Below are 26,122 nucleotides of genomic sequence, written 5' to 3'. Positions count from 1 at the left end.
TCCTCTGGACCTGCCCCAGCACCTCAAGATCTCTCGTGCAGGGAGGGCCCAGAGCTGCACACAGTGCTCCAGGTGAGGCCTCACCAGTGCCCAGCACAGGGCAGAATTCCATCCCTGCTCCTGCTGGCCACACTGTTCCTGATCCAAGCCAAGATGCCACTGGCCTTCCGTGCCCCCTGGGCACACTGCTGGCTCCTGTTCAACCAGATGAAATCTTAAGTACATTAGTGTAAGTTCAGTTCAAACTTCCTGAATGGACACAGTATTATTTGTTTCTCAAAACCTTAGCTATTTCCCTGATTCTCAGTTCAAGCATGAGGAGAGCAGGCTACTTAAGCCCTCCCTCAAACAGCACCATCTTGCCCATTATTTGCTGTGATGTGAGCAGTAGCCACCAAGCAATACCCAAGTCACGTTCCCCACAACAATCAATCTGTGTTGGTACTAAGCAACCACAGCTGGATGCTCCATGAAATTTAGCTTATTGGGGGAAAAACACAGCGTGAATGAAAATGAAAGAACAATGTACATCAAAGATGGAGCAGAAATGTGACATTTAACAAAGAAAGGGGGGGAAGAAGGAGGGGGGGGGATAAAGAACTCTTGCATAAAATTAAAAACCAAAATGAAATCTGTCAAACCCTGGAGGAATTTAACAAAACACACACACACACACACACACACACACACACACCAAAAGTGTTTTGACTAAGTCATATCTGCAGAATTGCCTCAGATGCAGATAGAGAACAGCACAAATGGCTGTCAATTAATTGTTTTAAAACCCAGCCAGCTGAGCTGCTGTGCTCCTCTACATGCAGTGCACTGAATTAAGGGAACTGTCACCCTCAGCATCTTAAAGAGGACCAAGAGATGGCAGAAGTCTAGTGGTGATGTCTGCTGACAGAAGGCCAAGGGCATCCTGGCCTGCATCAGGAACAGTGTGGCCAGCAGGAGCAGGGAAGTCATTGTGCCCTGTGCTCAGCACTGGTTAGGCCACACCTTGAGTCCTGTGTCCAGTTCTGGGCTCCACAGACAGGTGCTGGACACCTTCCAGCATCTCAACATCTTTCCTCAACTGAGGAGCCCAGAACTGGACACAGGACTCAAGATGTGGCCTAAGCAGTGCTGAGCACAGGGCAGAATGACTTCCTACCTTTCTCAGCCAAACAGCAGCCTTAGCCTCACAGTCATGGGATAAGAGTGCTCTGTTCACACGGTTACAGCAGAGTACAGCAGCAGGTTCCTGACACATCTCTATCCTTCTACCAAGCTGTGAGAACAGAGATAATGCAAAGCCCTCTCTAGCACTGCTCAGCTGCCTGTGTCCAAAATATCTCATCTCTGTGAATTGCTGAAGAAATTCTTTCCAGGGAATTAATTAGGCTGTATCATGAATCACCAGCACTAAATCTCTTCCATTTTCAGAAGCTGAGCACTGAAACACACCAGCTTGGCTGTTCCCTAGATCCTCTGAGTACAACAGCAAAAATTAAGCTTGAATTTGATGGGTGTGGATGCTTCCTTAATGTATTAGCTAAACTGACACATTTCTTTAATGGAGTGAGCATGCACTTAACCATTTCCTCCTGTGGCAGGAACATAACAGGTTCAAATCAATTCCTAGAGGCTTTCCCTCTGGAAATCCCAAGTAAAAGTCTTAACATGACAAGACTAGACTAGACTAGACTAGACTAGAATAGACCAGACCAGAATAGAATAGACCAGACCAGGTTGGAAGAGACCTTCAAGATCATGGCATCCAACCTATCATCCAACACCACCTAATCAACTAAACCATGGCACCAAGCACCCCATCAAGTCTCCTCCTGAACACCTCCAGGGATGGTGACTCCACCACCTCCCTGGGCAGCACATCCCAATGGGCAATCACTCTCTCTGTGTAAAACTTCTTCCTAACCTCCAGCCTAAACCTCCCCTGACACAGCTTGAGACTGTGTCCTCTTGTTCTGGTGCTGCTTGCATGGGAGAAGAGACCAAGCCCCACCTGCCTACAACCTCCCTTTTAGGGAGTTGCAGAGAGCAAGAAGGTCTCCCCTGAGCCTCCTCTTCTGCAGGCTAAGCAACCCCAGCTCCCTCAGCCTCTCCTCATAGGGAGGAGAGAGAGATGCACACACAGAGATGCACACAGCCAGCAGTACATTCATACAAGATGTGACAGTATGAGCCTGATCCTGAAGGCCTTACTCCAGGCCATTATTTAGTGACACACTGAAGTATTTTTAAGCACATAAGCAACTCTGGTACATCCTTAAAGTTCTGAGAGTGTCTTTTACATGCTGGCCATGATGTGGCCCTTCACCCAGTCAGACAGATCCACTCCTGCTCTACACACTCAAGTCAGGCCTCAACAACCTCAGCAGAATCACAGAACATATCTGGTTGGAAGAGACCTCCAAGCTCATCCAGTCCAACCCACAACCCAGCACTGCAGGGTCAACACCAAACCACGTCCCTAAGCACCAGATTCACAGCTGCTTGAACACCTCCAGGGATGGTGACTCCAGCACTGCCCTGAGCAGCCCATTCCAACGTTTGAGAGCTCTCTCAGTGAAGAAATATTTCCTAGCATCCAGCCTGAACCTCCCCTGGTGCAGCTTGGAACTATTTCCCTCTAATCCAGAGGATATCTATCCATCTATGCACACACTAGGCAGCATATCCATACAAGATGTGACAGTATGAGCCTGATCCTGAAGGCCTTACTCCAGGCCATCATTTAGTGACATACTAAAGTATTTTTAAGCACATAAGCAACTTAAATTCCACAGCTTACACACAGAAAATAAAGGAAGTGATTATGCACTTAGCTTAATTTAAGCCTGACTGGTCTCTCTGCACTGGTTAATAAACTCTCAGAACCACAGAAACATTCAGCTTGGAAAAGAGCCTCAGCATCACCAAGGCCAACCCAGAACCCTACTCTGGCTCTGGTTTAGGCTCACCCCTAAACCACAGCCCCAAGCACCACAGCCAAACCACCTGCAAACACAGCCAGCCTTGGGGACTCCACCACCTCCCTGCCCAGCACATTCCAAGCCCTGACCATTCTTGCCTGAAAAAAATTCAGGGGTAAATGACCACAGCTATAACCAGGGTCTTCAGATGGGTATTGGCACATCATTTCCCTTGAATAATAACAATTATTAATAAAAACAACCATAATGCTAATAATAACAACAATGCTAATAATTATTAATAATTAATAAATAATAGTAATAAATAACTTATCAGTTGCTTGACAAAATGCTATCAGGACTCCACTTAAAACAAGAGCTTTTATTAAGCCTCAGCACCAAAACCTCTCTTCCCTGTTGTGACAGCATGGACCAGGCCAAAAGCACATTGAACTGTTCCATTCACTGCTGTATGAGTGTCGGGAGACTTAAGTCTGGAGAAGAGAAGGCTCCGAGGTGACCTCATTGTGGCCTTCCAGTATCTGAAGGGGGCTACAGGAAGGCTGGGGAGGGACTGCTCAGGATCTCAGGTAGTGATAGGACTAGGGGGAATGGAATGAAGCTGGAGGTGGGGAGATTCAGGCTGGAGGTGAGGAGGAAGTTCTTCCCCATGAGAGTGGTGAAACCCTGGAATGGGTTGTCCAGGGAGGTGGTTGGGGCCCTGTCCCTGGAGGTGTTTAAGCCCAGGCTGGATGAGGCTCTGGCCAGGCTGATGTAGTGTGGGGTGTCCCTGCCCATGGGAGGGGGATTGGAACTAGATGATCCTTGGGGTCTCCTCCAACCCTGACTGATACTATGATACTATGAGAACGTCCTCAAGGATGGGCAAACACAGAGAGGTTGATGACTTTCTGCAGACAGCTGGGCCACCATCAGAGTCTAAGTAAGCAGTGAATAAACTAGTGCATCTTAAAACCCACTCTAGTAAGAAGCTCTTGCGACAAGAAAAGTAGCTCCACCAATCCATGTTTTCCTTCAGGAGCAACAGAGACTTTCCCTTCTACAACTGACCCCTCCAGCAGTGTTCACATGGTCACAGCAACTTCATGTGAAAGAGGAAATCCATCCCCATTTCACAGACTGGCCCCACAGAGAAACCAAAGCAAATCAAGTGAAATAAAACCCAGAGCTTGAGATGATTCTCCACTGATGACTCCCTTGGGAATCAGCAGGATCTGATAGCTCTCTGTTAACCCAGCCAGAGTGTGCTGCAGTGATAGGAAGCAGCGCTGCTGGGGGGGTTTAACTGGAGTATTATGCCCTAGTGAAACAAAGGTTTTAAAAGTCTGTGGCTCAACAGGATTTCTCTTTCTCAACCACAACTTCAACCTCACCCCCCAAAAACCCACTGAACTCAGGGCTGTTTCACCAGAGCTGTAACCAGGAAGCACAACCACTCATTTTTCTCTATTTTCTGTAGTTCACTGAACACCACCTAAGAATCTCAACCCTCCTGCCTTAGACTGCCTTGCAGCTGACTCTCTTTAAACATGTTCTCGGACCTTCTCTCTTTTAGCACCTCTTAAAAGCTTTAGAAATTATCTAGTATTTAAATAGGTCTCTAAAAAAAACCCCAACACCAGCAACAAAATAGTGTGGCAGAGCTTGTTCCATAGCTCCTGTCCAAACAGAGGCCCTTCAGAATCACAGGAACCCAGGATGTTAGGGGTCGGAAGGGACCTCTGGAGGTCTTCCAATCCAGCCTCCTTCGCCAGAGCAGGAGCATAGAATCCAGCACAGGTCACACAGGAACACATCCAGACAGGGCTGGAAAGGCTCCACAGAAGGAGGCTCCACAACCTCTCTGGGCAGCCTGCTCCAGGGCTCTGCCACCCTCACAGTCAAGAAGTTTTTCCTCATGTTGAGGTGGAGTTTCCATCCATTGCCCCTTGTCCTATCCCAGGGAGCAAGTGAGCAGAGGCTGCCCCTGTCCCTTCCTTCCTGACCCCCAGCCCAGGGAGGGAAAACCCAGGAGTATTCTTCCTTATTCCAGTCATCCTTTCCCTTGTTTTGACTACTGTTTATCACCTTCTGTGGGGGGTGCTTTTCTAGCTCCACTCCATCACACTGGTCCTGCCTGCTCTGACTGCTGCCAGAATCTCCAGCCAGCACTCATCAAAGCCTGCAGTGGGCTGACAGAAATGATTTCAGATATGATCTGTCTCTCTACAGTGTCCTTGGTGCCCTTTCATCCTTCTCCTTATCTGGCCGTGTCTGTTCATCCAGGGCTATGACTCCTTCAGCTGTGTCTGGGCTGGCTCTCCCTCATGCTGCTCTGGGGCTGGCTGCTCTCTTGGAGCTGCAGCTGTCTTGTTTCTCCATTTTATTACTGTCAGTCGCTGTTGGCTGATTGTTGCTCTTCCTGTTCCTCTGGCTGCACTCTCTGCTCCTCTGTTGAAGCAGCTCTCCAGAGCCACGATTCCTGCCTGTCAGTTATTTCTTCTGGGGAAGGCCTGTCAGACTTTGTTCCTTTCTTTTTTTTCTTTGATTTAACAATTCTCAGAGCCACTCCTGTGTTCAACAGGCTCCAGTGCCTGCTGCACCCTGGACTCTTCCCATCGCCGTGGGAGGACACTACCGCCCTTCCAGCTGCTCTGGGGAAACATTCCCCACCCTCTGATGTGACTTCAGGGCCTTGAATCAGCTCCCAGCACTGTTTATTAATGAGCCAGCACCACTTCTTTTTATTTTCTACCTCTTTGTGGCCCTAGTGGAGGGTGAAAGAGACTAAAACTTGTCTCTCTTGATGGGAATCACCTTTGCTCCTTGCCCAGGCAACAGCAGCCAAGGGGGGAGGTGAGCAGAGGCCACCGGATAAAGACTCTCTGGAATGGGCACAGACAAGATCATCTCTGCCCATCAGCTACCCTGGGAAGGGAGGATGGTGCAAAGGAACCAATGGATTCACCACCTGCACACATGCCTAAAAAACCTGCATAAAACACCTGAGCAATGCCTGCCTGGGAGAAGAAGAACAGAGAAGCAAATGCAAGGAGAGAGAAGGACAGACACAGGAGAAAAGACATCACCATGGAGCCTGGAGGCAGCAGACCAGGAGGAAGCCTCTCTCCATGTCCTAAGTTCCACCTGCTGCAACTCATGGAGCTGAAGAGGCTGCTCAGAGAAGGACATGGACTTGGACTTTGGGGTCTTTCCGTCCCCTCCTCCAGCAGAGGACAGCACAGCCAACAAGGATGACCTCTCCTCCACGCCAAAGCGCCAGCAGCCTTCCTCCACAGATCCAAACCATCTTGGGGGTGTGCTAATATAATTCCTTTCCTCTTCTCTCTCCCTCTCTCTCTGTATTTTAACTCTCTCCCTCCCTCCTCTGTTCCATCCACTTTACTCTGTTAACAAATAGCCTTGAGGGATGTTGATATTTTGGCCTCGTTTGTGCCTCTGATTTCACAACACAGAATGTTCACAAGAACTGAGTCTCTTTCCTTCTCTGGTCTGAGACAGAGTGTGAAATGCTGTAATCATCCAATCTTGGGCTCCCCAGTTCAGGAGGGACAGGGATCTGCTGGAGAGAGTGCAAGGGAGAGCCAGGAGGATGCTGAAGGGACTGCAGCACTGCCTGGGGAGGAGAGGCTGAGAGCCCTGGGGCTGCTTAGTCTGGAGAGGAGAAGGCTGAGAGGGATCTGATCAATGTCTATCAATAGCTGAGGGCTGGGGGTCAGGAAGGAAGGGACAGGGACAGCCTCTGCTCACTTGTGCCCTGGGATAGGACAAGGGGCAATGGATGGAAACTCCAGCACAGGAGGTTCCACCTCAACATGAGGAAGAACTTCTTGACTGGGAGGGTCCCAGAGCCCAGAGAGGTTGTGGAGTCTCCTTCTCTGGAGCCTTTCCAGCCCTGTCTGGATGTGTTCCTGTGTGACCTGTGCTGGATTCTATGCTCCTGCTCTGCCAGGGGGGGTTTGGACTTGATACTCTTCAAAGGCCCCTTCCAACCCCTAACATCCTGTGAGCTATGATCAGAGACAGTGAGTGGTGATGCTGCCATAGCTGCTGGGCATGGCCCCTGCTGGGCTGAAAAAGGAACCTTTCAGTGGCCAGACTCAAGACAGAGCCTGCACTCTAATCTGCACAGGAGACAGAGTGATCCTAGTAGCCTGCATGAAACAGCCAACAGCACACAGCTGTGCCCTACTGCTCTACTTAGCACTGCAATGTAAATGAAAATCACTTCATGTTTGCAAGTGTTCCTGGGATGAAAAGATAAGTGTCATGTATCACAGTTTACTCTGGGATATTACTATTATCATATTAATTAGAGAAAAATAATTAGCTTGAAATATTGAGATCCTGATGTGAGATAAGGCTGTGAACCTCCTGAGGTTCAGCTATCACCAGGAAACACAAGACTGGGACATTTAACCAAAGAGAACACTTCAGTGTGCTGAAAGCTCCTGGCTTTACAGCTTAATTGACCAAGAGTAATGTTTGCAAAGGCAGCTAAGGGACTTGTGTTAAATGTTGCTTGGGCTTCTCAGCACCTCTAGCATCTCAACATATTTTCCCCAGTATTCTGAATCTGCATATCCTATCCTATACCTGTAACACAGCCATGGACACACGCTCATCCCTGCATGCATAACATCCTTTGATGGGAGAGGATCACACTGGAGCTGACTGGGAACAACTGAAGGCTATTTAAGAGAATACACATCTCTGGTTTAGCCCAGAATGAGCCCCTGGATAAGCTGGAGGCTCAAGAGGCAAGCCAGAGCCATGCTGCTGCTGCCCCGTTACAGTCTGATGTTAGGCAGCTAATGATGGAAAGAAAAGTTATTATCAAAGGCAAGGATGAGAGGCAAAAGACTCTTGGTACTGAATTGCCAGCAGACAGCTTCAGTACAGAATACAGAATTAACCAGGTTGGAAAAGACCTCAGAGATCAGCCAGACCAACCTATCACCCAGCACCATCTCATCAACTCAACCATGGCACCAAGTGCCTCAGCCAGGCTCTTCTTAAACACCTTCAGGGATGGTGACTCCACCACCTCCCTGGGCAGCACATCCCAATGGCCAATCTCTCTGTCTGGGAAGAACTTTCTCCTCACCTCCAGCTTAAACCTCCCCTGGCACAGCTTGAGACTGTGTCCTCTTGTTCTGGTGCTGCTTGCCTGGGAGAAGAGACCAACCCCCACCTGGCTACAACCTCCCTTCAGGGAGTTTGAGAGAGCAAGAAGGTCTCCCCTGAGCCTCCTCTTCTGCAGGCTAAGCAACCCCAGCTCCCTCAGCCTCTCCTCACAGGGCTGTGCTCCAGACCCCTCCCCAGCTTTGTTGCCCTTCTCTGGACACCTTCCAGCACCTCAACATCTTTCCTAAACTGAGGAGCCCAGAACTGGACACAGGACTCAAGGTGTGGCCTAAGCGGTGCTGAGCACAGGGCAGAATGACTTCCCTGCTCCTGCTGGCCACACTGTTCCTGATACATCCTTCAGAGCAGAAGGCTGTGGGCAGCAGCCTCTGCATCACAGCTCTTTGGTCATGAAACTAAAGCACAGTGTTACAGATCAAGCCATGGAGCAGGGAAGCATCACTCAGCCTCACAGAACCCACCAGCTGTGGGGGCCATGTGCTGACACCAAGCCTAGCTGCATGAGGAAGGAGGAGGAAGCCGGCAGCCCTCTCAGCCCTGCAGGAAAGCTGTTGAGTCCCAAAGCTGGCCAAAAGGCTTTGTAGTCATTGAGATGCAATTTGAAATTGCCTCCATCAAACACACATCTCTCTGCCACCTCTGAAGGCAGGGCCTCCACTCTGGCTGGTCTGCAATGAATTCAGAGTTTGCAGCACTTGACAGAAAAATCCTCATGCATAGAAATGCAGGGGGGAAATACAGCAATACATTTTACTTTAGCACTTGACAAGTTCTCTCAAGAGTTTTAACAGGACAATGACGACATAACCTTCTGCTATTCTGAAGCATCCAACACAACTGAGGCACTGCTAACACCCAGCCAGTAATGAAATCTCAAATCTTCCTGCTGCATTCTGACAGCATCCAGAGGTTATTTATACCATTTAATAGCCTTGGTGTGTGCAGTGTAATTGAATCATAGAATCACAAGATCAATGAGGTTGGAAAAGACCTCAGAGATCATCAAGTCCAACCTATTATGTACTACCTAACACCTCCTGACTAACTAAACCTTGGCTCCGAGTGCCACATCCAATTCTTCTTTGAACACCTCCAGGGATGGTGACTCCACCACCTCCCTGGGCAGCACATTCCAATGGCCAATCTCTCTTGCTGGGAAGAGCTTTCTCCTCACCTCCAGCCTGAACCTCCCCTGGCACAACTTGAGACTGTGTCCTCTTGTCGCCTGGGAGAAGAGACCAACCCCCTCCTGGCTCCAATCACTGCACCATATTGCAGCTGTATTCCACAGAGACAGCAGTCACTGGGGTGGATGAATTTTCACACTGTTTGTTTTACAGGTGGAACACTGAGCTGCTCACAGCCACTGATGTGTCCAGGCACAGAGACAGAGAGGCTTCATCAGTCTCACCTTTTTATAGGCAATCCAGTCGAACACCCTGTCGATGTCTGTGGCTTGCTGCACCTCCTGGGACACTGGATGTGAGCTGGCCAAACCATCCAGCAGCATCACTTCATGCAGGACATCAGTCAGAAATCTCTGCTTCTCCTGCAACACAGCATCACAAACAGACACTTACAAACACACAGCCAGGACTCAGAGGTCCCAGGGGCAGTCTCTGGGTGAGAGTTGATTAGCATCAGACCTTCTGGCTTGAATGGAAGCCACCAGGACCCCCTACAATAATGAAAGGGGAAAAAAGTACATAGAACAGATAGGAACAAAGTCTAGCACCAGGGATCCCTCTGACTTGAGGCCTTTTGCTGCAGTGGGAGTTGACTGAAATGACATTCAAGACTGGGACATCCCTGGCAGTGCACACTGCCACTCTGATTGCAGCTATTCACCCACAGCCACCAGGAGGGGAGAGAGTGGAGAAGAGGCACTGTCTTCAATCACTGAAATGTGCAGAAGCTACAAATCCTGCAGGTCACTGCATATGCAAGCATAAAAATTTTGGACGGGCATATCCTACTGCTTTCTTTAGTGAGGTTTAGTCACTTGGGCAGTCCTGCCCAGTCCACAGGGCAAGCTGATGTGGGACAGGACAATAAACCTGGAATGGTAAACTGTAACTCCTGTTCCTATGTTCTGCTGCCTATTTGCTCTGAGAACAAGATCCATTAGTGTTCATGTCTGTTCCATCAACCCTGCTGCACTCACTGTCATGCTGCAGAGATGGGACCTGTTCAGGTGAGAAATGACACTACAGCATCACAGGATGCCAGGGGCTGGAAGGGACCCCCAAAGCTCACCCAGTCCAACCCCCTGCCAGAGCAGCAACACCTAGAGCAGATCACACAGCAACACATCCAGGTGGATTATGAGTATCGCCAGAGGGAGACTCCACAGCCCCCCTGGGCAGCCTGCTCCAGGCTTCTGTCACCCTCACAGGGAAAACATTTTCCTCCTGTTTCCATGGCACTTCCTCTGCCTCAGCTTCCACCACTGCCCCTTGAGCTGGCATTGGGCATCCCCCAGCAGAGCCTGGCTCCAGCCTCTGGGCACAAATGACATCCCTTAGGCACCCTCACACAGCATTGATATGTGTCTCTGCCCCAGAAGAGTGGGGCAGGAAAGAAGAGCTCCACTCACAGATTTTTTTTTCCAAGTCACAAATAAACCCAAAGAATGAACTAAAAATTCCAGGAGGTTTAATTAAATAGGCTTCCCCCCCACACCCCCCCCCCCGCAATGACATCTCTCAAACTTGATCTAAATTACAACATGAATTAATGTCAGCCTGCTACCAGGATAGAAAAACTCCAGGGAATGCTGCAGCTTTGTTTCATTATTTTGTTTTAAGCCACCTTGATGCCCACAGATAAAAGAACCACACAATTCCATCCTGAATCCCATCTTTAATTTCTTGGCTGGCCAAGCTTTTCCTACCAATGTGTTCTCTCAAATTGTGTTTCTGAGACAGCTGAAAAGCTTCTCCGGGGCTGATCCACCTGGAAAGCAAGCTTGATGTTAAAATTCATTACAGCACAAGGAATGTCCCTCAAGCTGATTGTATATTCAGGCAATTAAAATCACAGGTTATGGGAAAGTCAATTACCCAACACACCCTCAGTGTCCTCAGCTGGCTGCATCAGGTAAGGTTTGTGAAGGGAAAAGTTCATGTCTTGTTCAGAAAGGGACCTGGGGGTGGTGATGGACAAGCAGCTGAAGAGGAGCCAGCAGTGTGATGAGAGAAAGCCAAAGGCATCCTGGCTGGGATCAGCAATGCTGTGTCCAGCAGGAGCAGGGAGGGCATTGTCCCCTGGCACTCAGCTCTGGGCAGGCCACACCTCCAGTGCTGTGTCCAGCTTTGGGCACCTCAGGACAAGAGAGATGTGGAGGTGCTGGAGCCAGGGCAGAGGAGGGCAAGGAAGCTGGGAAGGGCCTGGAGAATTGATCTGATGAAGAGCAGCTGAAGGAGCTGGGGATGGTTAGTGTGAAAGAGAGGAGGCTGAGGGGAGACCTCCTGGCTCTCTACAGCTCCCTGCAAGGAGGTTGTGGAGAGGTTGGTGCTGGGCTCTGCTCCCAGGTCATTAGTGACAGAAGAAGAGGGAATGGCCTCAAGCTGCCACTGGGGAGGTTCAGACTGGACATTAGGAAAGCTTTTTTTCAGGCAAGAGTGGTGAGGGCTTGGAATGTGCTGCCCAGGGAGGTGGTGGAGTCCCCAAGGCTGGCTGTGTTTGCAGGTGGTTTGGCTGTGGTGCTTGGGGCTGTGGTTTAGGGGTGAGCCTTGCAGAACAGGGCTCTGGGTTGGATTGGTGACCCTGAGGGTCTCTTCCAAGCTGAATGTTTCTGTGATTCCTTGTCTCTAAATTAGAGAGACATGGATCTGATGGGTGGACCACTAAGTGGAAAAGGAACTGGCTAGATGGTATCATTCAGAGAGTGATGCAGTCAACATCTCAATGTCCAGGTGCAGACATTGAGGGGCTGGTACCGGGTCCAAGGCTGTTTAACATCCTTGTGAGCAACATGGGTAGTGGGACTGAGTGCACCCTCAGTAAGTCTGCTGACAATCCCAAGGTGTGCTGGAGTGACAGGACGAGATCCAGAGGGCCCTTGACAGGCTTGAGAGCTGGGCCTGTATCAGTCTCATGTCCTGCACACAGGTGAGAGGAACCCTAACACCAATACAGGCTGGGAAATGAGTGGCTTGAGAGCAGCCCTGGGAAGGAGGACTTGGGCTTTGTTTGACAAGCTGCTCACCATGACCCAGCAATGTGCAGTGGCAGGCTGGAAAGCCTCCAAAGAAGACCATGACAGAGGTGTCGGAAGCAGATCACTAAGGTCCCTTCCAGCCCAACCATTCTGTGATTCCATGATTCTAAGAATCCAGAGAATGAAGAAGGCAAAATTAAATTCATTGAACTAAAAGGATCTCCCAAATCTTCCCACATTTTCCACTTGGTGTCAAGTCTCTTGATGCAGATTTCAAAAGGAGACTCAAATTTAACTCCAGGGAGACAGAGCAAGAGATGAGTTTGCTGATTGAGAGGCTGCCTGCAGCCTGAAGAAGCAACAGGAAAGAGGAATGCAGAAGGAAAGCAAAACTGCCTCACTTCCCTGTTGAAGTCCTATCAGCACATGAAGTGGAGCAGTCCATATGACCCAGCTCTTACACTGATGCAAGAGACCTTTCTGTTCCCTGTTTTAGCCTGCACAGTGCAGTGAAATTGATCCATTTCAGCATGACACATGCACAACTGGAAAAACACCTAGCAAAGCAATGCTGAAGAAAAAATCAGTCCTGGAATGTGTTTTATGAGGCTGGTGACAAGTTTGCAGCTGGACATGAAAACAATGGCAGCAGGTTTTGCCAGATGGCCCTCCTCCAGGGGAGCTCAACTGCAGGAGAAAAGCCAGAGACCTTGATCCCCTGGAAGGAAAAGAGGGCTTCAGGTGAGTCTAGAGGCTGTGTCAGGAGTGTATCAGTACCTGCAGGTGAGTGCAGTGCTCTGGAGTGCTAACACAGGGCCAGGGCTCTCAGCAGCAGCTGCTGTGACACTGGCAGAAGCCTCACAGAATTATTGAGGCTGGGACAGAGCTCTGAGCTCATCCAGCCCAGCCTGTGACCAACCAGACCATGGCACCCAGTGCCACATCCAATCTTGCCTTAAACACCTCCAGGGACGGCGACTCCACCACCTCCCTGGGCAGCACATCCCAGTCTCTCATTCCCCTTTCCATCAGGAAGTGCTTCCTAACATCCAACCTAACCCTCCCCTGGCACAGCTCCAGGCCATGCCCTCTCACCTTGTCACAAGTCACAGTCTCACTAAGGTTGGAAGAGACCTCAAAGATCATCGAGTCCAACCTGTCACCACAGACCTCATGACTAGACCATGGCACCAAGTGAAATAAGGACAGAGGTGCTCCCACCCAAATTTGTGCCTTTCTTTAAAGGCAAGCAGAAAGCCTCTCTGGTCCTTCTCTTCCTGCTGCCAGACTCTTCAGCTGCTTTCCTCAGAGCTTTTCTGGAAGTGTGAGCAGTCAAGTCTGGGAGGCCAGACCTGTGGTGTAAAGACAAGACCTGCCAGTCCTTGCTGGTTGCTTCCCTTCTCCCCGCTGAGAGTGCTTGCAGGGGCAGAAGCTGGCCTGCTGCTGTCAGAGGAGCATGCCTATCAAAGGCTTGCAGCTTCAGTTTCCCCAGAGGCCTGTAGTCTCTAGATTCCACTATTTGTTTGCTCATAGGAAGGACTTCTTTTAATCCTCCTTAGCAGGACCTTCTCTGTGTGGCACAAGGTGACCCTGACTCACCCTCACCTCACATTTGATTGCTGTGGAAACTCAAATCTCACTGCTGATGATTTTGTGGTGCTGTGTTCAGGCAAAACAGAAGAGCAGAAGTTAGCATTAGAATAATGCCAGACTCAAAGTTATTGACATAAAGATAACTTCTAAAGCTTCCTATGAGACAGCACAGAAAAATAATTAAGGTGAAGAAGGAAAAAATAAGGCAACAAAATAAAACAAAAGAAAAAAAAATAACCAAACTGGCAAAGGTCCAAGAGTGGAACAAAAGGAACAGCACAATGGAAGCCAACAGTGATAATTAGGAGGCAGAAGAGATCAAAGGCCTCAATATTAAAGGCACTGCCTCTGCTCTGGAAGAGACAAAGAGTTTACAGGCTTAGGAAATCCAGATGAGTAAAGCTTAGTATTGCTGTGCACAGTTTCATGTTATTCACCTGACAAAGCTGCTGGAACTCTCTTCTCCAAACCCCAGAGCTTTACCAGCCACCAGCAATCCAGAGGAGAGAACTCAGCTCTCATGCCTGACCAAACAAATGTTTGCAAGACACAACACTTGGGTTCAGAGGGAAAGAGCCCCCTGAAGAAAAAGCAATAGGGGTAAAGTTTGAAAGCAACCAAAGGGCACCAGCACAAACAGCACCAGAAGTTTGGTGAAGCTCAACAACTAAGCCTCAATAAAATATCTTAAGGCCAGAAAAGATCCACAGGACACTGCTGCTGGTCTCTGCTCCCAGGTCATTAGTGACAGCACAAGAGGCAATGGCCTCAAGCTGCCCCTGGGGAGGTTCAGATTGGACATCAGGAAAGCTTTTTTTCAGGCAAGAGTGGTGAGGGCTTGGAATGTGCTGCCCAGGGAGGTGGTGGAGTCCCCAAGGCTGGCTGTGTTTGCAGGTGGTTTGGCTGTGGTGCTTGGGGCTGTGGTTTAGGGGTGAGCCTTGCAGAGTAGGGCTCTGGGTTGGCCTTGGTGACCCTGAGGCTCTTTTCCAAGCTGAATGTCTCTGTGATTCTATGCCTGCACCCTTGTAAATCCTAAGTTGTCATAGCACAGGAAGTCTCCTGAGTAGAAGCATAGAACCACGGAACCACAGAACTGTAGAATCACAGAATCATAGAATCAACCAGGTTGGAAAAGACCTCAGAGATCATCAGGTCCAACCTATTCCCTAACACCTCCTGACTACCTAAACCATGGCTGCCAGTGCCACCTCCAAGCCTTTTCTGAACACCTTGAGTGCCTGCAAACAGAAGTGCCATTTCTCTTTCTCTCTTCCCAACAATAGCTTTTGCAAATAGGTTGCACAGCTCACAGATTGCTTTTGTTTTTCACCTGATGCCTCTGCATCTGCATTTCCATGGTGTGCACAGCCTGCTGAATCTGCTCTGCCACACACTCTGCACCCAGCAGCTGTGAAGAAGTCATGGCCCAGTGTCTACAGGCACAACAACCTTTTCTGCTGAATTCCTGCCCCTGTGCTCCAGAATTTTCACACTGACAGTTTTTGCTGTTACAAAGCAACACAAAAGTTCTGGGAGTTTGTAGTTAAGGAAGGCAAACAGCTTTGAGTATCAAGAAAGAGACTGGGGAGGTATTTTCTTTTCACTTAAGTGTCAAACCAGATGTTCATGGCCACCTACTCAAGTTGGCAAGCAGATGGGTAGCTGATCTGGAGGTTGTAAGCAATTTCACCAACTACTTTTCAAACTCTGTTGCCTCATCCCACTCTGTTTTTCAGGTACAGCTTTGATTTGGCTGCACACCAGATCCACTATGTCAAATGCAGTCCTGCAGAATGGGAGGATGCAGTAGGGATAAAAGGAGGGTTAGGAAAGGAGACAACACATACTGACCACCAGTACTGGAAAAACAAACAGGCCAGGTTTGCTCTGCAAGAGAGAACTCAACAGCACTTGCAGCCCAGAAACCCAACTGTGTCCTGGGCTGCAGCAAGAGAAGTGTGGTCAGCAGAGACAGGGAGGGGATTCTGCCCCTCTGCTCTACTCTGCTGAGATCACAGCTGGAGCTCTGTGTCCAGTTCTGGAGCCTCTATTACAGGAAGGATCTGGAGGTGCTCCAAGGTGTCCAGAGAAGGGCCACGAGGATGAGTAGAGGGCTGGAGCTGCTCTGCTCTGAGGACAGACCGAGGGAGTTGGGGCTGTTCAGTCTGGAGAAGAGAAGGCTCTGAGGAGACCTAATTGTGGCCTTGCAGTATCTGAAGGGGGCTCCAAGAAAGCTGGGGAGGGACTTTTGAGGGTGTCAGGGAGTGATAGGACTGGGGGGGATGGAGCAAAACTAGAAATGGGTAGACTGAGATTGGATGTTAGGAAGAAGTTGTTCCCCATGAGGGTGGTGAGAGCCTGGCACAGGTTGCCCAGGGAGGTGGTGGAAGCCTCCTGCCTGGAGGTGTTTGCAGCCAGGCTGGATGTGGCTGTGAGCAACCTGCTGTAGTGTGAGGTGTCCCTGCCCATGGCAGGGTGCTTGGAACTGGCTGATCCTTGAGGTCCCTTCCAAGCCTGACAACTCTGTGGTTCTGTGTAACTGCACACTGCCCACAACTTAAAACCAATCAGTGACAGCACACTCAGGCAACTGAGAACTTCAGCAGCAGAGTCATTTACTAAGGATGCCCTCAAACACACAGCCAAGGTTTGGCCACTAAACTTCACCTATCAACTACAGTTCCTGGGCAGGTGTTTCAGTAGGTCTATCCTGCAGCTAGTCCTTACCTTAAAGCCAAAGGTACCATGGAATTCCTTTCCCATTTTTACTGAAGACAAAGTGGTTACCAAGCCAAAATTATGTGAAATTCAGCCAGCTGCCTGAAGTTTCTTCCTGAAACCAAAGCTTCATCTAAACCCTGAACCCAGGAGATTTGGACTCATCATAATGTCATTTCCCCTGCTCTCTCAAGATGAGCAGATAATGACAGGAGGAAAGAAGAGGCACTGACATTCTCTAAAGCTGCTCTTCATCTCCTGAACAAATGTTTCATCTAGCTGTTGGTATCCATTGATGTCTGATACCTAAATGTTAAAGTCAACTACTTAGAGTTAAGAATTCCATCTATTAATCCACCATGCCAGAGTGTGGAAAAGGAAATGGCATTAAGGAAGAGCATGTGGAGATGGAGCTTTGCTTTGTTTTACTTGCATCTTAAATGAAGTATTGGGGTTTCTAAACTGGTGTCCTGAGAAAGGACTGGTAATTAGCAACCAGAAGATCCTGCAGCTTACCTTTACACCTCTCTTTTTTCCCCCTGCCAAAGTCAATTATAGATGAGATTCCAGCTCATGTTACATTGAAGGCTTTGCCCATAGTTGAAACAGAAAATCATACAAGGACTGACTCCCTGAGCAGTGACTGGGGGGAGAATCACTCCATGTGGTATTAATTAAAGCCTTACTCTGTACCAGCATGTGGAGCCTTGCACCACAAGGAGAGGAGAGATGAAAGCAGTGTTAAAAAGCAAGAGGTTGAGGCTCTCTCAAAGCTGAGCTGGCATGATATTTATGTTGGGTTAGAAGGATCAAGCAGGCTGCAGCTCGGGTCTGAAATGCCAAAATAAGAATGAAATAAATCCAAGAGGCCTTTGTCTTAAGGCTGCTTCAAAACTCAGAATGATCCTCTGGGGCTTCTGAGTCAAACCAGGCCTGAAAAACTTTGCAGCTGGAAGTAAACACTGTAGGAGGCAATCTGGGTCAGAGCACATGGCAGACATGAACGTGTCCAGTGGCCAAAGGCACTTCCAGTATTTCACTCCAGCCACTGAGAAACAGAGACAGGATCACTTACCAAGAATCTGGCAGCAAGTTGCATGATGGTCAAAGTACTTAATCTAATAAAGTTAAGTGGTTTTATCCTGGGCTGGATTCAGAGGAGTGTGGCCAGCAGAGCCAGGGAGGTTCTCCTCCCCCTCTGCTCTGCCCTACCCTGAGACCTCACCTGGAATATTGCATCCAGCTCTGGGCTCCCCAGTTCAGGAGGGACAGGTATCTGCTGGAGAGAGTCCAAAGGAGGGCTGCAAGAATGCTGAAGGGACTGCAGCACTGCCTGGGGAGGAGAGGCTGAGAGCCCTGGGGCTGCTTAGTCTGGAGAGGAGAAGACTGAGAGGGATCTGATCAATGTCTATCAATAGCTGAGGGGTGGGGAGAAGGAAGGGACAGGGACAGCCTCTGCTCACTTGTGCCCTGGGATAGGACAAGGGGCAATGGATGGAAACTCCAGCACAGGAGGTTCTACCTCAACGTGAGGAAGAACTTCTTCACTGGACTTTTGAGGGTGTCAGGGAGTGATAGGACTGGGGGGAATGGAGCAAAACTAGAAGTGGGGAGATTGAGATTGGATGTTAGGAAGAAGTTGTTCCCCAGGAGGGTGGTGAGAGACTGGCACAGGTTGCCCAGGGAGGTGGTGGAAGCCTCATCCCTGGAGGTGTTTGCAGCCAGGCTGGATGTGGCTTTGAGCAACCTGCTGTAGTGTGAGGTGTCCCTGGCCATGGCAGGGGGGTTGGGGCTGGCTGCTCCTTGAGGTCCCTTCCAAGCCTGACAATTCTGTGACTCTATGATTCAAAGCTATCAGTGACATGCTGCACCTCAGCTCAGCCAATAATGCTGCCAGCAAAGCTGAGTTCCATAGAGTAAGGCAAGGGGCCAAGGCAGCTGGGTTCTGTGAAATGCTTCCTCAGCACCAGGCTAGGTACTGCCTGCTAAAGGATTTGATGCACATTTGATGGATGAAAGGGAAAATTACATGCCAGTAATTCCTGCTGTCACAGGCCTCAAAATTTACCCCAACAGCAGAGACATTCAAGGACAAACAGGATGGTTCCTTCTACCAGAAAATAAGAAGGTAAAAGATCAGTCAATAAATTCCTGGATCTGTAAGCCTCAGTTGAATTCCCTCTTTTACAAAGTGACATACAACAAACTTCAGGATCAGGAAAGGGACCAGCAGAAAATCCAATGGAACAGAGAGCTGCAAATGGGCTCCAGGAAGGAGGAAGGTGAGCAGGGCAGCCTCAGGGGTGCAGTGCTGGTCATCCAGCCTGTGGTGTGCAGAGTGCGTTCAGAATACAGAGCACAGAATTAACCAGGTTGGAAAAGACCTCAGAGATCAGCCAGACCAACCTATCACCCAACAACATCTAAGCAACCAGACCATGGCACCAAGTGCCTCATCCAGGCTCTTTTTAAACATCTCCAGAGATGGTGACTCCACCACCTCCCTGGGCAGCACATCCCAATGGCCAATCTCTCTTGCTGGGAAGAATTTCTTCCTCACCTCCAGCCTAAACCTCCCCTGGCACAGCTTGAGACTGTGTCCTCTTGTTCTGGTGCTGCTTGCCTGGGAGAAGAGACCAACCCTCACCTGGCTACAACCTCCCTTCAGGGAGTTTGAGAGAGCAAGAAGGTCTCCCCTGAGCCTCCTCTTCTCCAGGCTAAGCAACCCCAGCTCCCTCAGCCTCTCCTCACAGGGCTGTGCTCCAGACCCCTCCCCAGCTTTGTTGCCCTTCTCTGGACACCTTCCAGCACCTCAACATCTTTCCTAAACTGAGGGGCCCAGAACTGGACACAGGACTCAAGGTGTGGCCTAAGCAGTGCTGAGCACAGGGCAGAATGACTTCCCTGCTCCTGCTGGCCACGCTATTGCTGATCCAGGACAGACTTATGCAAGCCTGATGAGGCATGCAAGCATCTTCTGATCAAGACAAGAAATTCCAGGCCTGCTGAGAGGCTCAATAAAGTCATACTGCCCCATGGCAGTTCAGTCAATACTGTTATTCATCCATTTCTCCTGTAGTAAAAGAAGAGCTAATAAAACTATTGAAGAAAAAAAAACTGATAAAATCAAGAACTTCAGAGAAGAAAGAAATGTTTAAGCAAGCTAAAGAACCTTGAGAAGAAGGGAAAAAGCCAGTGGGGGGAAATTCAGATCAAACCTATGGCACTCAGCTTTGTACAGAAGTCAGTGCTGTTGGTTTAATGCTTATAATGGTGTGACCAAGCCTAAGGGGCAGCTCTGCTCCCGGGGCTCAGGTGCAGCCAGACCAAGTCTGTGAGTGTCAGTGAATAGAGTAGAGCAGAGCAGAGTAGAGTAGAGTAGAGCAGACCAGACCAGACCAGACCAAGTTGGAAAAGACCTCAGAGATCACTGAGTCCAACCTATCATCTAACACCATCTCATCAACTCAACCATAGCACCAAGTGCCTCATCCAGGCTCTTCCTTAACACCTCCAGGGATGGTGACTCCACCACCTCCCTGGGCAGCACATTCCAATGGCCAATCTCTCTTTCTGGGAAGAACTTCTTCCTAACCTCCAGCCTAAACCTCCCCACTTATAATGGTGTGACCAAGCCTAATGGGCAGCTCTCCTCATGGGGCTCAGGAGCAGCCAGACCAAGTCTGCGTCAGTTAAGGTGGCCATGAGGAACATGCTCAGCTCTGCTTCAAGCAAAGCTTCTTTCATATCTGTAGTAAAGCTTCAGGGGCTTCCAAAGTTTTAATGATGAAAGCTTCTGAGCCTGTAGCCTATAAGCACCCAACAAGTCAGGTAGGATGCTGTGGATAGATCCATTTGATTTAAGACGTATCCATACTGCCCAAGCTGCATTCCCACTCAAAATTCCCTTTTTCTTCTTGGAGCTGACTATGAATCTTCTGCTTCTTAAACTTACACAAACCACAATGTGACAAAGAACCTTCAATAAGCTGTAAAGAAGCTGAATTTGGTCTTTCAGTCCCTGGCTTCTCGAGCAGCCACACAAAGGTCACACTTCAGGAGTGGAAGAGGAAGAACTCAACTAACTAACTACCCCAATTCTTTAGCAAGAAAGCAAACTTTGGCTTCTTACTCTTTGTTTTCCTGCTGCAAAGAGCTGTGGCACCAGAGCCCACACCACCTTGTGTTTTTCCTTTCAGATGTGTGAATCACTGCTGCCAAAACCACACCCAGAATGCTGGGACCTGGCTCCTGCTAACCATCACCACAGAAACAAGGGTTGTGGTTCTTGATTCTGTAGCTGACTCAGGAGGCTTGCACTGTGTCCTTCATTGATGAAAGAGAGACAGAGGAAGGAAAGGAAGAAAGGAAGGGGAAAAGGAAAGAAAGAGGGGGAGAGAAAGGAGGGAAGGGAGGAGGAAAGGAGGGAAGGGAGGAGGGAAGGAGGGAAAGGAGGAGGGAAGGAGGGAAAGGAGGAGGGAAGGAGGGAAAGGAGGGAAGGGAGGAGGAAAGGAGGGAAGGGAGGAGGGAAGGAGGGAAAGGAGGAGGGAAGGAGGGAAAGGAGGAGGGAAGGAGGGAAGGGAGGAGGGAAGGAGGTAAGGGAGGAGGGAAGGAGGGAAGGGAGGAGGAAAAGGGGGAATGGAGGAGGAAAGGGGGGAAGGGAGGAGGAAAGGGGGGAAGGGAGGAGGAAAGGGGGGAAGGGAGAAGGAAAGGAGGGAAGGGAGGGGGAAAGGAGGGAAGGGAGGGGGAAAGGAGGGAAGGGAGGGGGAAAGGAGGGAAGGGAGGGGGAAAGGAGGGAAGGGAGGGGGAAAGGAGGGAAGGGAGGGAAGTTTGTGACTGATTTTTCCTATTACAAATTCTCCAGGGTTTTTTAAGTCCACACTGTGTGAGTGTGTGTGGTCTAACAGCAAATGCACTTCACACCAGCACCAGGAGCAGCCAGGGAGCTAAATTCAGAGTCACTACAAATTTCGCTCCTCCTGCTACAGTCTCTGGCAGCAAGGCAGAAGCACCACAGTATTGAGTTCAATTTCCAATGGTTAATTTAATGAGCTGAACTTTGCAGCACGCTGCCTGAATGCAGTGCCTTTAAAGGCTTCACTCATTAAGTGTTCCACCTTCCCACCAATTTGCTAATTGTTTAGCTATGACAGTATTTTATATCAAAGGCAATTGATATCCAAAAGCCTTATAGAAAGTTCACCTCTGCCTTCTTTGTAATCTAAGGAAATCTTGGCAGACAGCAGAGAAATATGACTGCAGATAATTCCCACTCCTGCAGCACAGGTCTGATCCCCAGTTAAACGTCAGACCTTATGCAACCCACCTGTACTGCCTGTGTCCTGCCCAGATGCCAGGGGTTCACCTGATAGGCATCTCACAGGATCACAGGGTGTTAGGGGTTGGAAAGGACCTCTGGAGAGCTTCCAGTCCAACCCTCCTGCCAGAGCAGAAGCATAGAATCCAGCACAGGGCACACAGGAACACATCCAGACAGGGATGGAAAGGCTCCAGGGAAGGAGACTCCACAACCTCTCTGGGCAGCCTGCTCCAGGGCTCTGCCACCCCCACAGTCAAGAAGTTCCTCCTCATGTTGAGGTGGAACCTCCTGTGCTGGAGTTTCCATCCATTGCCCCTTCTCCTATCCCAGGGCACAAGTGAGCAGAGCCTGTCTCTGTCCCTTCCTTCCCCCCACCCCTCAGCTATTGATAGACATTGATCAGATCCCTCTCAGCCTTCTCCTCTCCAGACTAAACAGCCCCAGGGCTCTCAGCCTCTCCTCCCCAGCCAGTGCTCCAGTCCCTTCAGCATCCTTCCCTTGGACTCTCTCCAGCAGATCCCTGTCCCTCCTGAACTGGGGAGCCCAGCACTGGATGCAATATTCCAGGTGAGGTCTCAGCAGGGCAGAGCAGAGGGGCAGGAGAACCTCCCTGGCTCTGCTGGCCACACTTCTCTGCATGTACCCCAGGACCCCCTTGGCCTTCTTGGCCCCCAGGGCACATTGCTGTCCCATGCAGAACTTGCTGCCCACCAGCACTCCCAGGTCCTTCTCCTTGGGGCTGCTCTCCAGCAGACCTCCTCCCAGCCTGTCCTGCTGCAGGTCATTGTTCATTTGCATAACCCTGAACCTTACTTTCATCCCACAGAAATCTCAGTCAAATACTCTGTATATTCCAAACTGCTTCTAAAGCCAACTTATTCTGGATTTGTTAAACTGATTATGTGAAGAACAAATGACTGATGAGCTGAGGATAAAACTCAGTGCATAAATTTGTCAGCTCTGACATTTCACTACAGTAAAATCAGAGAGGCCTGCCAGATTTCATTGCATTCATAATTAGAAGGATTACAATGTAATTTAGGAAGTGTTTTTCATCAAGAGCAAAAGAGTAAGCTTTTACAGCCAAAGCCAGACTGATGTCATTTCAGATACTTGCTTTCCATTTCATAATCACAGAGTTGTCAGGGCTGGAAGGGACCTCAAGGATCAGCCAGTTTCAACCCCCCTGCCATGGACAGGGACACCTCACACTACAGCAGGTTGCTCACAGCCACATCCAGCCTGGCCTTCAAAACCTCCAGGGATGAGGCTTTCACCACCTCCCTGGGCAACCTGTGCCAGGCTCTCACCACCCTCATGGGGAACAACTTCTTCCTCACATCCAATCTGACTCTACCCATTTCTAGTTTTGCTCCGTTCCCCCCAGTCCTATCACTCCCTGACACCCTCAAAAGTCTCTCCCCAGCTTTCCTGTAGCCCTTTGTACCTTTCACCAACCAAAATTGACACCTGAAGGAAAAAAAAAACCATATAACCACTAGCAAGCAGTTCAGCTTCACAGAAAGCAGAGCTCAGCAGCAGCACCTGGGCACTGGCTTCTTTCTTTCTTCCTTTTTCATGAGCTTAAACACCTCATTGTAACATCTTCTCTTTAGGGCATACAAAAGTTAATGGGATAAGAATACTCAACAAATCCTTCAGAAACAACAGAATCAAAGCAATTCAGAGGGCAGTGTGGAAGAGTTGAAGCAAAGCACTGAAGCTCCAAAAAATCTCTACCAGGCAGCCTGTATTTACAACCAGTACCTTGCCACCATCATCAGTGTAAGCACAAAAGGGCAACAGAAAAAAGCATTTCCCCAAAGGACAATAACATCCATCCAGCAACCTTCAACCTGCTCTCCTACACCATAACTTCCACTGAGGTCTCTGTAGCTTTCAATTTTCTTATAATCAATATTGCATCCAGCTCTGGGCTCCCCAGGTCAGGAGGGACAGGGATCTGATGGAGAGAGTCCAAGGGAGGGCTACAAGGATGCTGAAGGGACTGCAGCACTGCCTGGGGAGGAGAGGCTGAGAGCCCTGGGGCTGTTCAGTCTGTAGAGGAGAAGACTGAGAGGGGACCTGATCAATGTCTATCAATAGCTGAGGGCTGGGGGTCAGGAAGGAAGGGACAGGGACAGCCTCTGCTCACTTGTGCCCTGGGACAGGACAAGGGGCAATGGATGGAAACTGCAGCACAGGAGGTGCCACCTCAACATGAGGAGGAACTTCTTGACTGTGAGGGGCTGCTGAGTCTGGAGAGGAGAAGGCTGAGAGGGGATCTGATCAATGTCTATCAATAGCTGAGGGGTGGGGGGCAAGTGGAGGGGGCCAAGCTCTTGTGGGTGGTGCACAGCAATAAGCCAAGGAGCAATGGAGACAAACTTGACCAGAGAAGGTTTCAGCTCAGCATGAGGAGAAACTTCTTTGGTGTGAGGGTGTTGGAGCCCTGGAGCAGGCTGCCCAGAGAGGTTGTGGAGTCTCCTTCTCTGGAGCCTTTCCAGCCCTGTCTGGATGTGTTCCTGTGTGACCTGTGCTGGATTCTATGCTCCTGCTCTAGCAGGGGGCTGGACTCAAAGATCTCCAGAGGTCCTTTCCAGCCTCTAACCTCCTGGGATCTCATGGCCATGGCTATTTCTACACTACAGTGGGACCTGACTATGGATGTGTAACAGAAGCACTCCAGAAGCATGTCCCAGCATGGCCCTTCCCAGCTTGCCCTCAGAGAGCTCCAGTCCTTGCAGAGCAGCTGGCAAAGCATGGCCAACATGGCCAGCTGGAAACCACACAGAAACACAGAACTGTCATTCATTTGCCCCATGCTAACTTAGCATGAGCTGCTAGATGGCAGGGAAGAGGATAAAAAGTAACTCTCCCTTTAGCAGGGAGATAAAAAGAGAAAGCTTAGGGAGAACAGAAAACTGAGAGAAAAAAGAAGCTCAGTTTGACAGCCTTGTTTAGCCACAGATATCTTTCCCATTCCTCTCCTGTTTGTGGCTAAACTTCAACATTGTGAGTGCTTTCAGGAACAGCCCCTGCTCACTCCTGACTGTTCTAATGCAAGGCACTTCTGAGCAGAGGGACAGCAGCTATTTTAATGCTGGGTTATGACAGACACAACCTTCTCTCTTCTGTAATAAATTGCAGGCTACTCTTTGGGAAGGCTGTCAAACCATTTCACACCTGGTGATTTTGCTGCCTTGGACATCTGATACTTGCATGCACCATTTGGTGTTGTCCAGCAGTCCCTGCCTGTAACACAAGCAGGAGTGCAGCAGCAGAGCAACTCCTCTGAGGAGTCTCCAAATGGACACAATAAAACAGACTTACCATGTTCCAGCCTGGGTAGAGGTAGTCAGTCCCCACAAACTCAAAGTAGTGAGCAAAACCTTCTTTCAGCCACACATCCTCCCACCAAACTGGAGTCACCAGGTCACCAAACCACTGCAAAGACAGTGCAGAGAAACAACCTTCAGTAAACCACATCTGCACACAGCTCACTCACACACAACACACCCAGGCAAGGTCAATGCTGCAGCCAGGATGCACAGCAAAGCAAACAGAGGAGCTCCTGAATGCAAGCTACAGACACTGAGAACACCACAAAATGCTCAGTAAATAAGATTTGATCACAGGATGTTAGATCTTCCAGTCCAACCCCCCTGCCAGAGCAGGAGCATAGAATCCAGCACAGGGCACACAGGAACACATCCAGACAGGGCTGGCTCCAGAGAAGGAGACTCCACAACCTCTCTGGGCAGCCTGCTCCAGGGCTCTGAGACCCTCACTGGAAAGAAGTTTCTCCTTGTGTTGAGGTGGAACCTCCTGTGCTGGAGTTTCCACCCACTGCCTCTTGTCCTATCCCAGGGCACAAGTGAGCAGAGTCTGTCCCTGTCCCTTCCTTCCTGACCCCCAGCCCTCAGCTATTGATAGACATTGATCAGATCCCTCTCAGTCTTCTCCTCTCCAGACTAAACAGCCCCAGGGCTCTCAGCATCTCCTCCCCAGGCAGTGCTGCAGTCCCTTCAGCATCCTTGCAGCCCTCCCTTGGACTCTCTCCAGCAGATCCCTGTCCCTCCTGACCTGGGGAGCCCAGAGCTGGATGCAATATTCCAGGAGAGGTCTCAGCAGGGCAGAGCAGTGGAGGAGGAGAACCTCCCTGGCTCTGCTGGACACACTCCTCTGAATGCAGCCCAGGATCCCTTTGGCCTTCTTGGCCCCCAGGGCACATTGCTGTCC

General features: G+C 49.7%; 1 protein-coding gene across 1 annotated transcript in view; it reads right to left on the bottom strand.

The window, feature by feature from the left end:
• TRHDE (thyrotropin releasing hormone degrading enzyme) overlaps positions 1 to 26,122 on the bottom strand; it is a 299,761-nt gene that overhangs the window by 144,834 nt on the left and 128,805 nt on the right. Inside the window, exons 5-6 of the mRNA XM_068164774.1 lie at positions 25,214 to 25,327; positions 9,499 to 9,636 (exon numbers count right to left, since the gene is read on the bottom strand). Coding sequence (XP_068020875.1) covers positions 9,499 to 9,636; positions 25,214 to 25,327 — 252 coding nt within the window. The remainder of the gene's footprint in view (positions 1 to 9,498; positions 9,637 to 25,213; positions 25,328 to 26,122) is intronic.

This window comes from Melanerpes formicivorus, unplaced genomic scaffold (genome assembly GCF_026170545.1).
Source record: "Melanerpes formicivorus ecotype bairdi unplaced genomic scaffold, bMelFor1.0.p_v2 SCAF_3, whole genome shotgun sequence".
NCBI lineage: Eukaryota > Metazoa > Chordata > Aves > Piciformes > Picidae > Melanerpes > Melanerpes formicivorus.
This window is presented reverse-complemented; position numbering and strand designations above follow the sequence as displayed.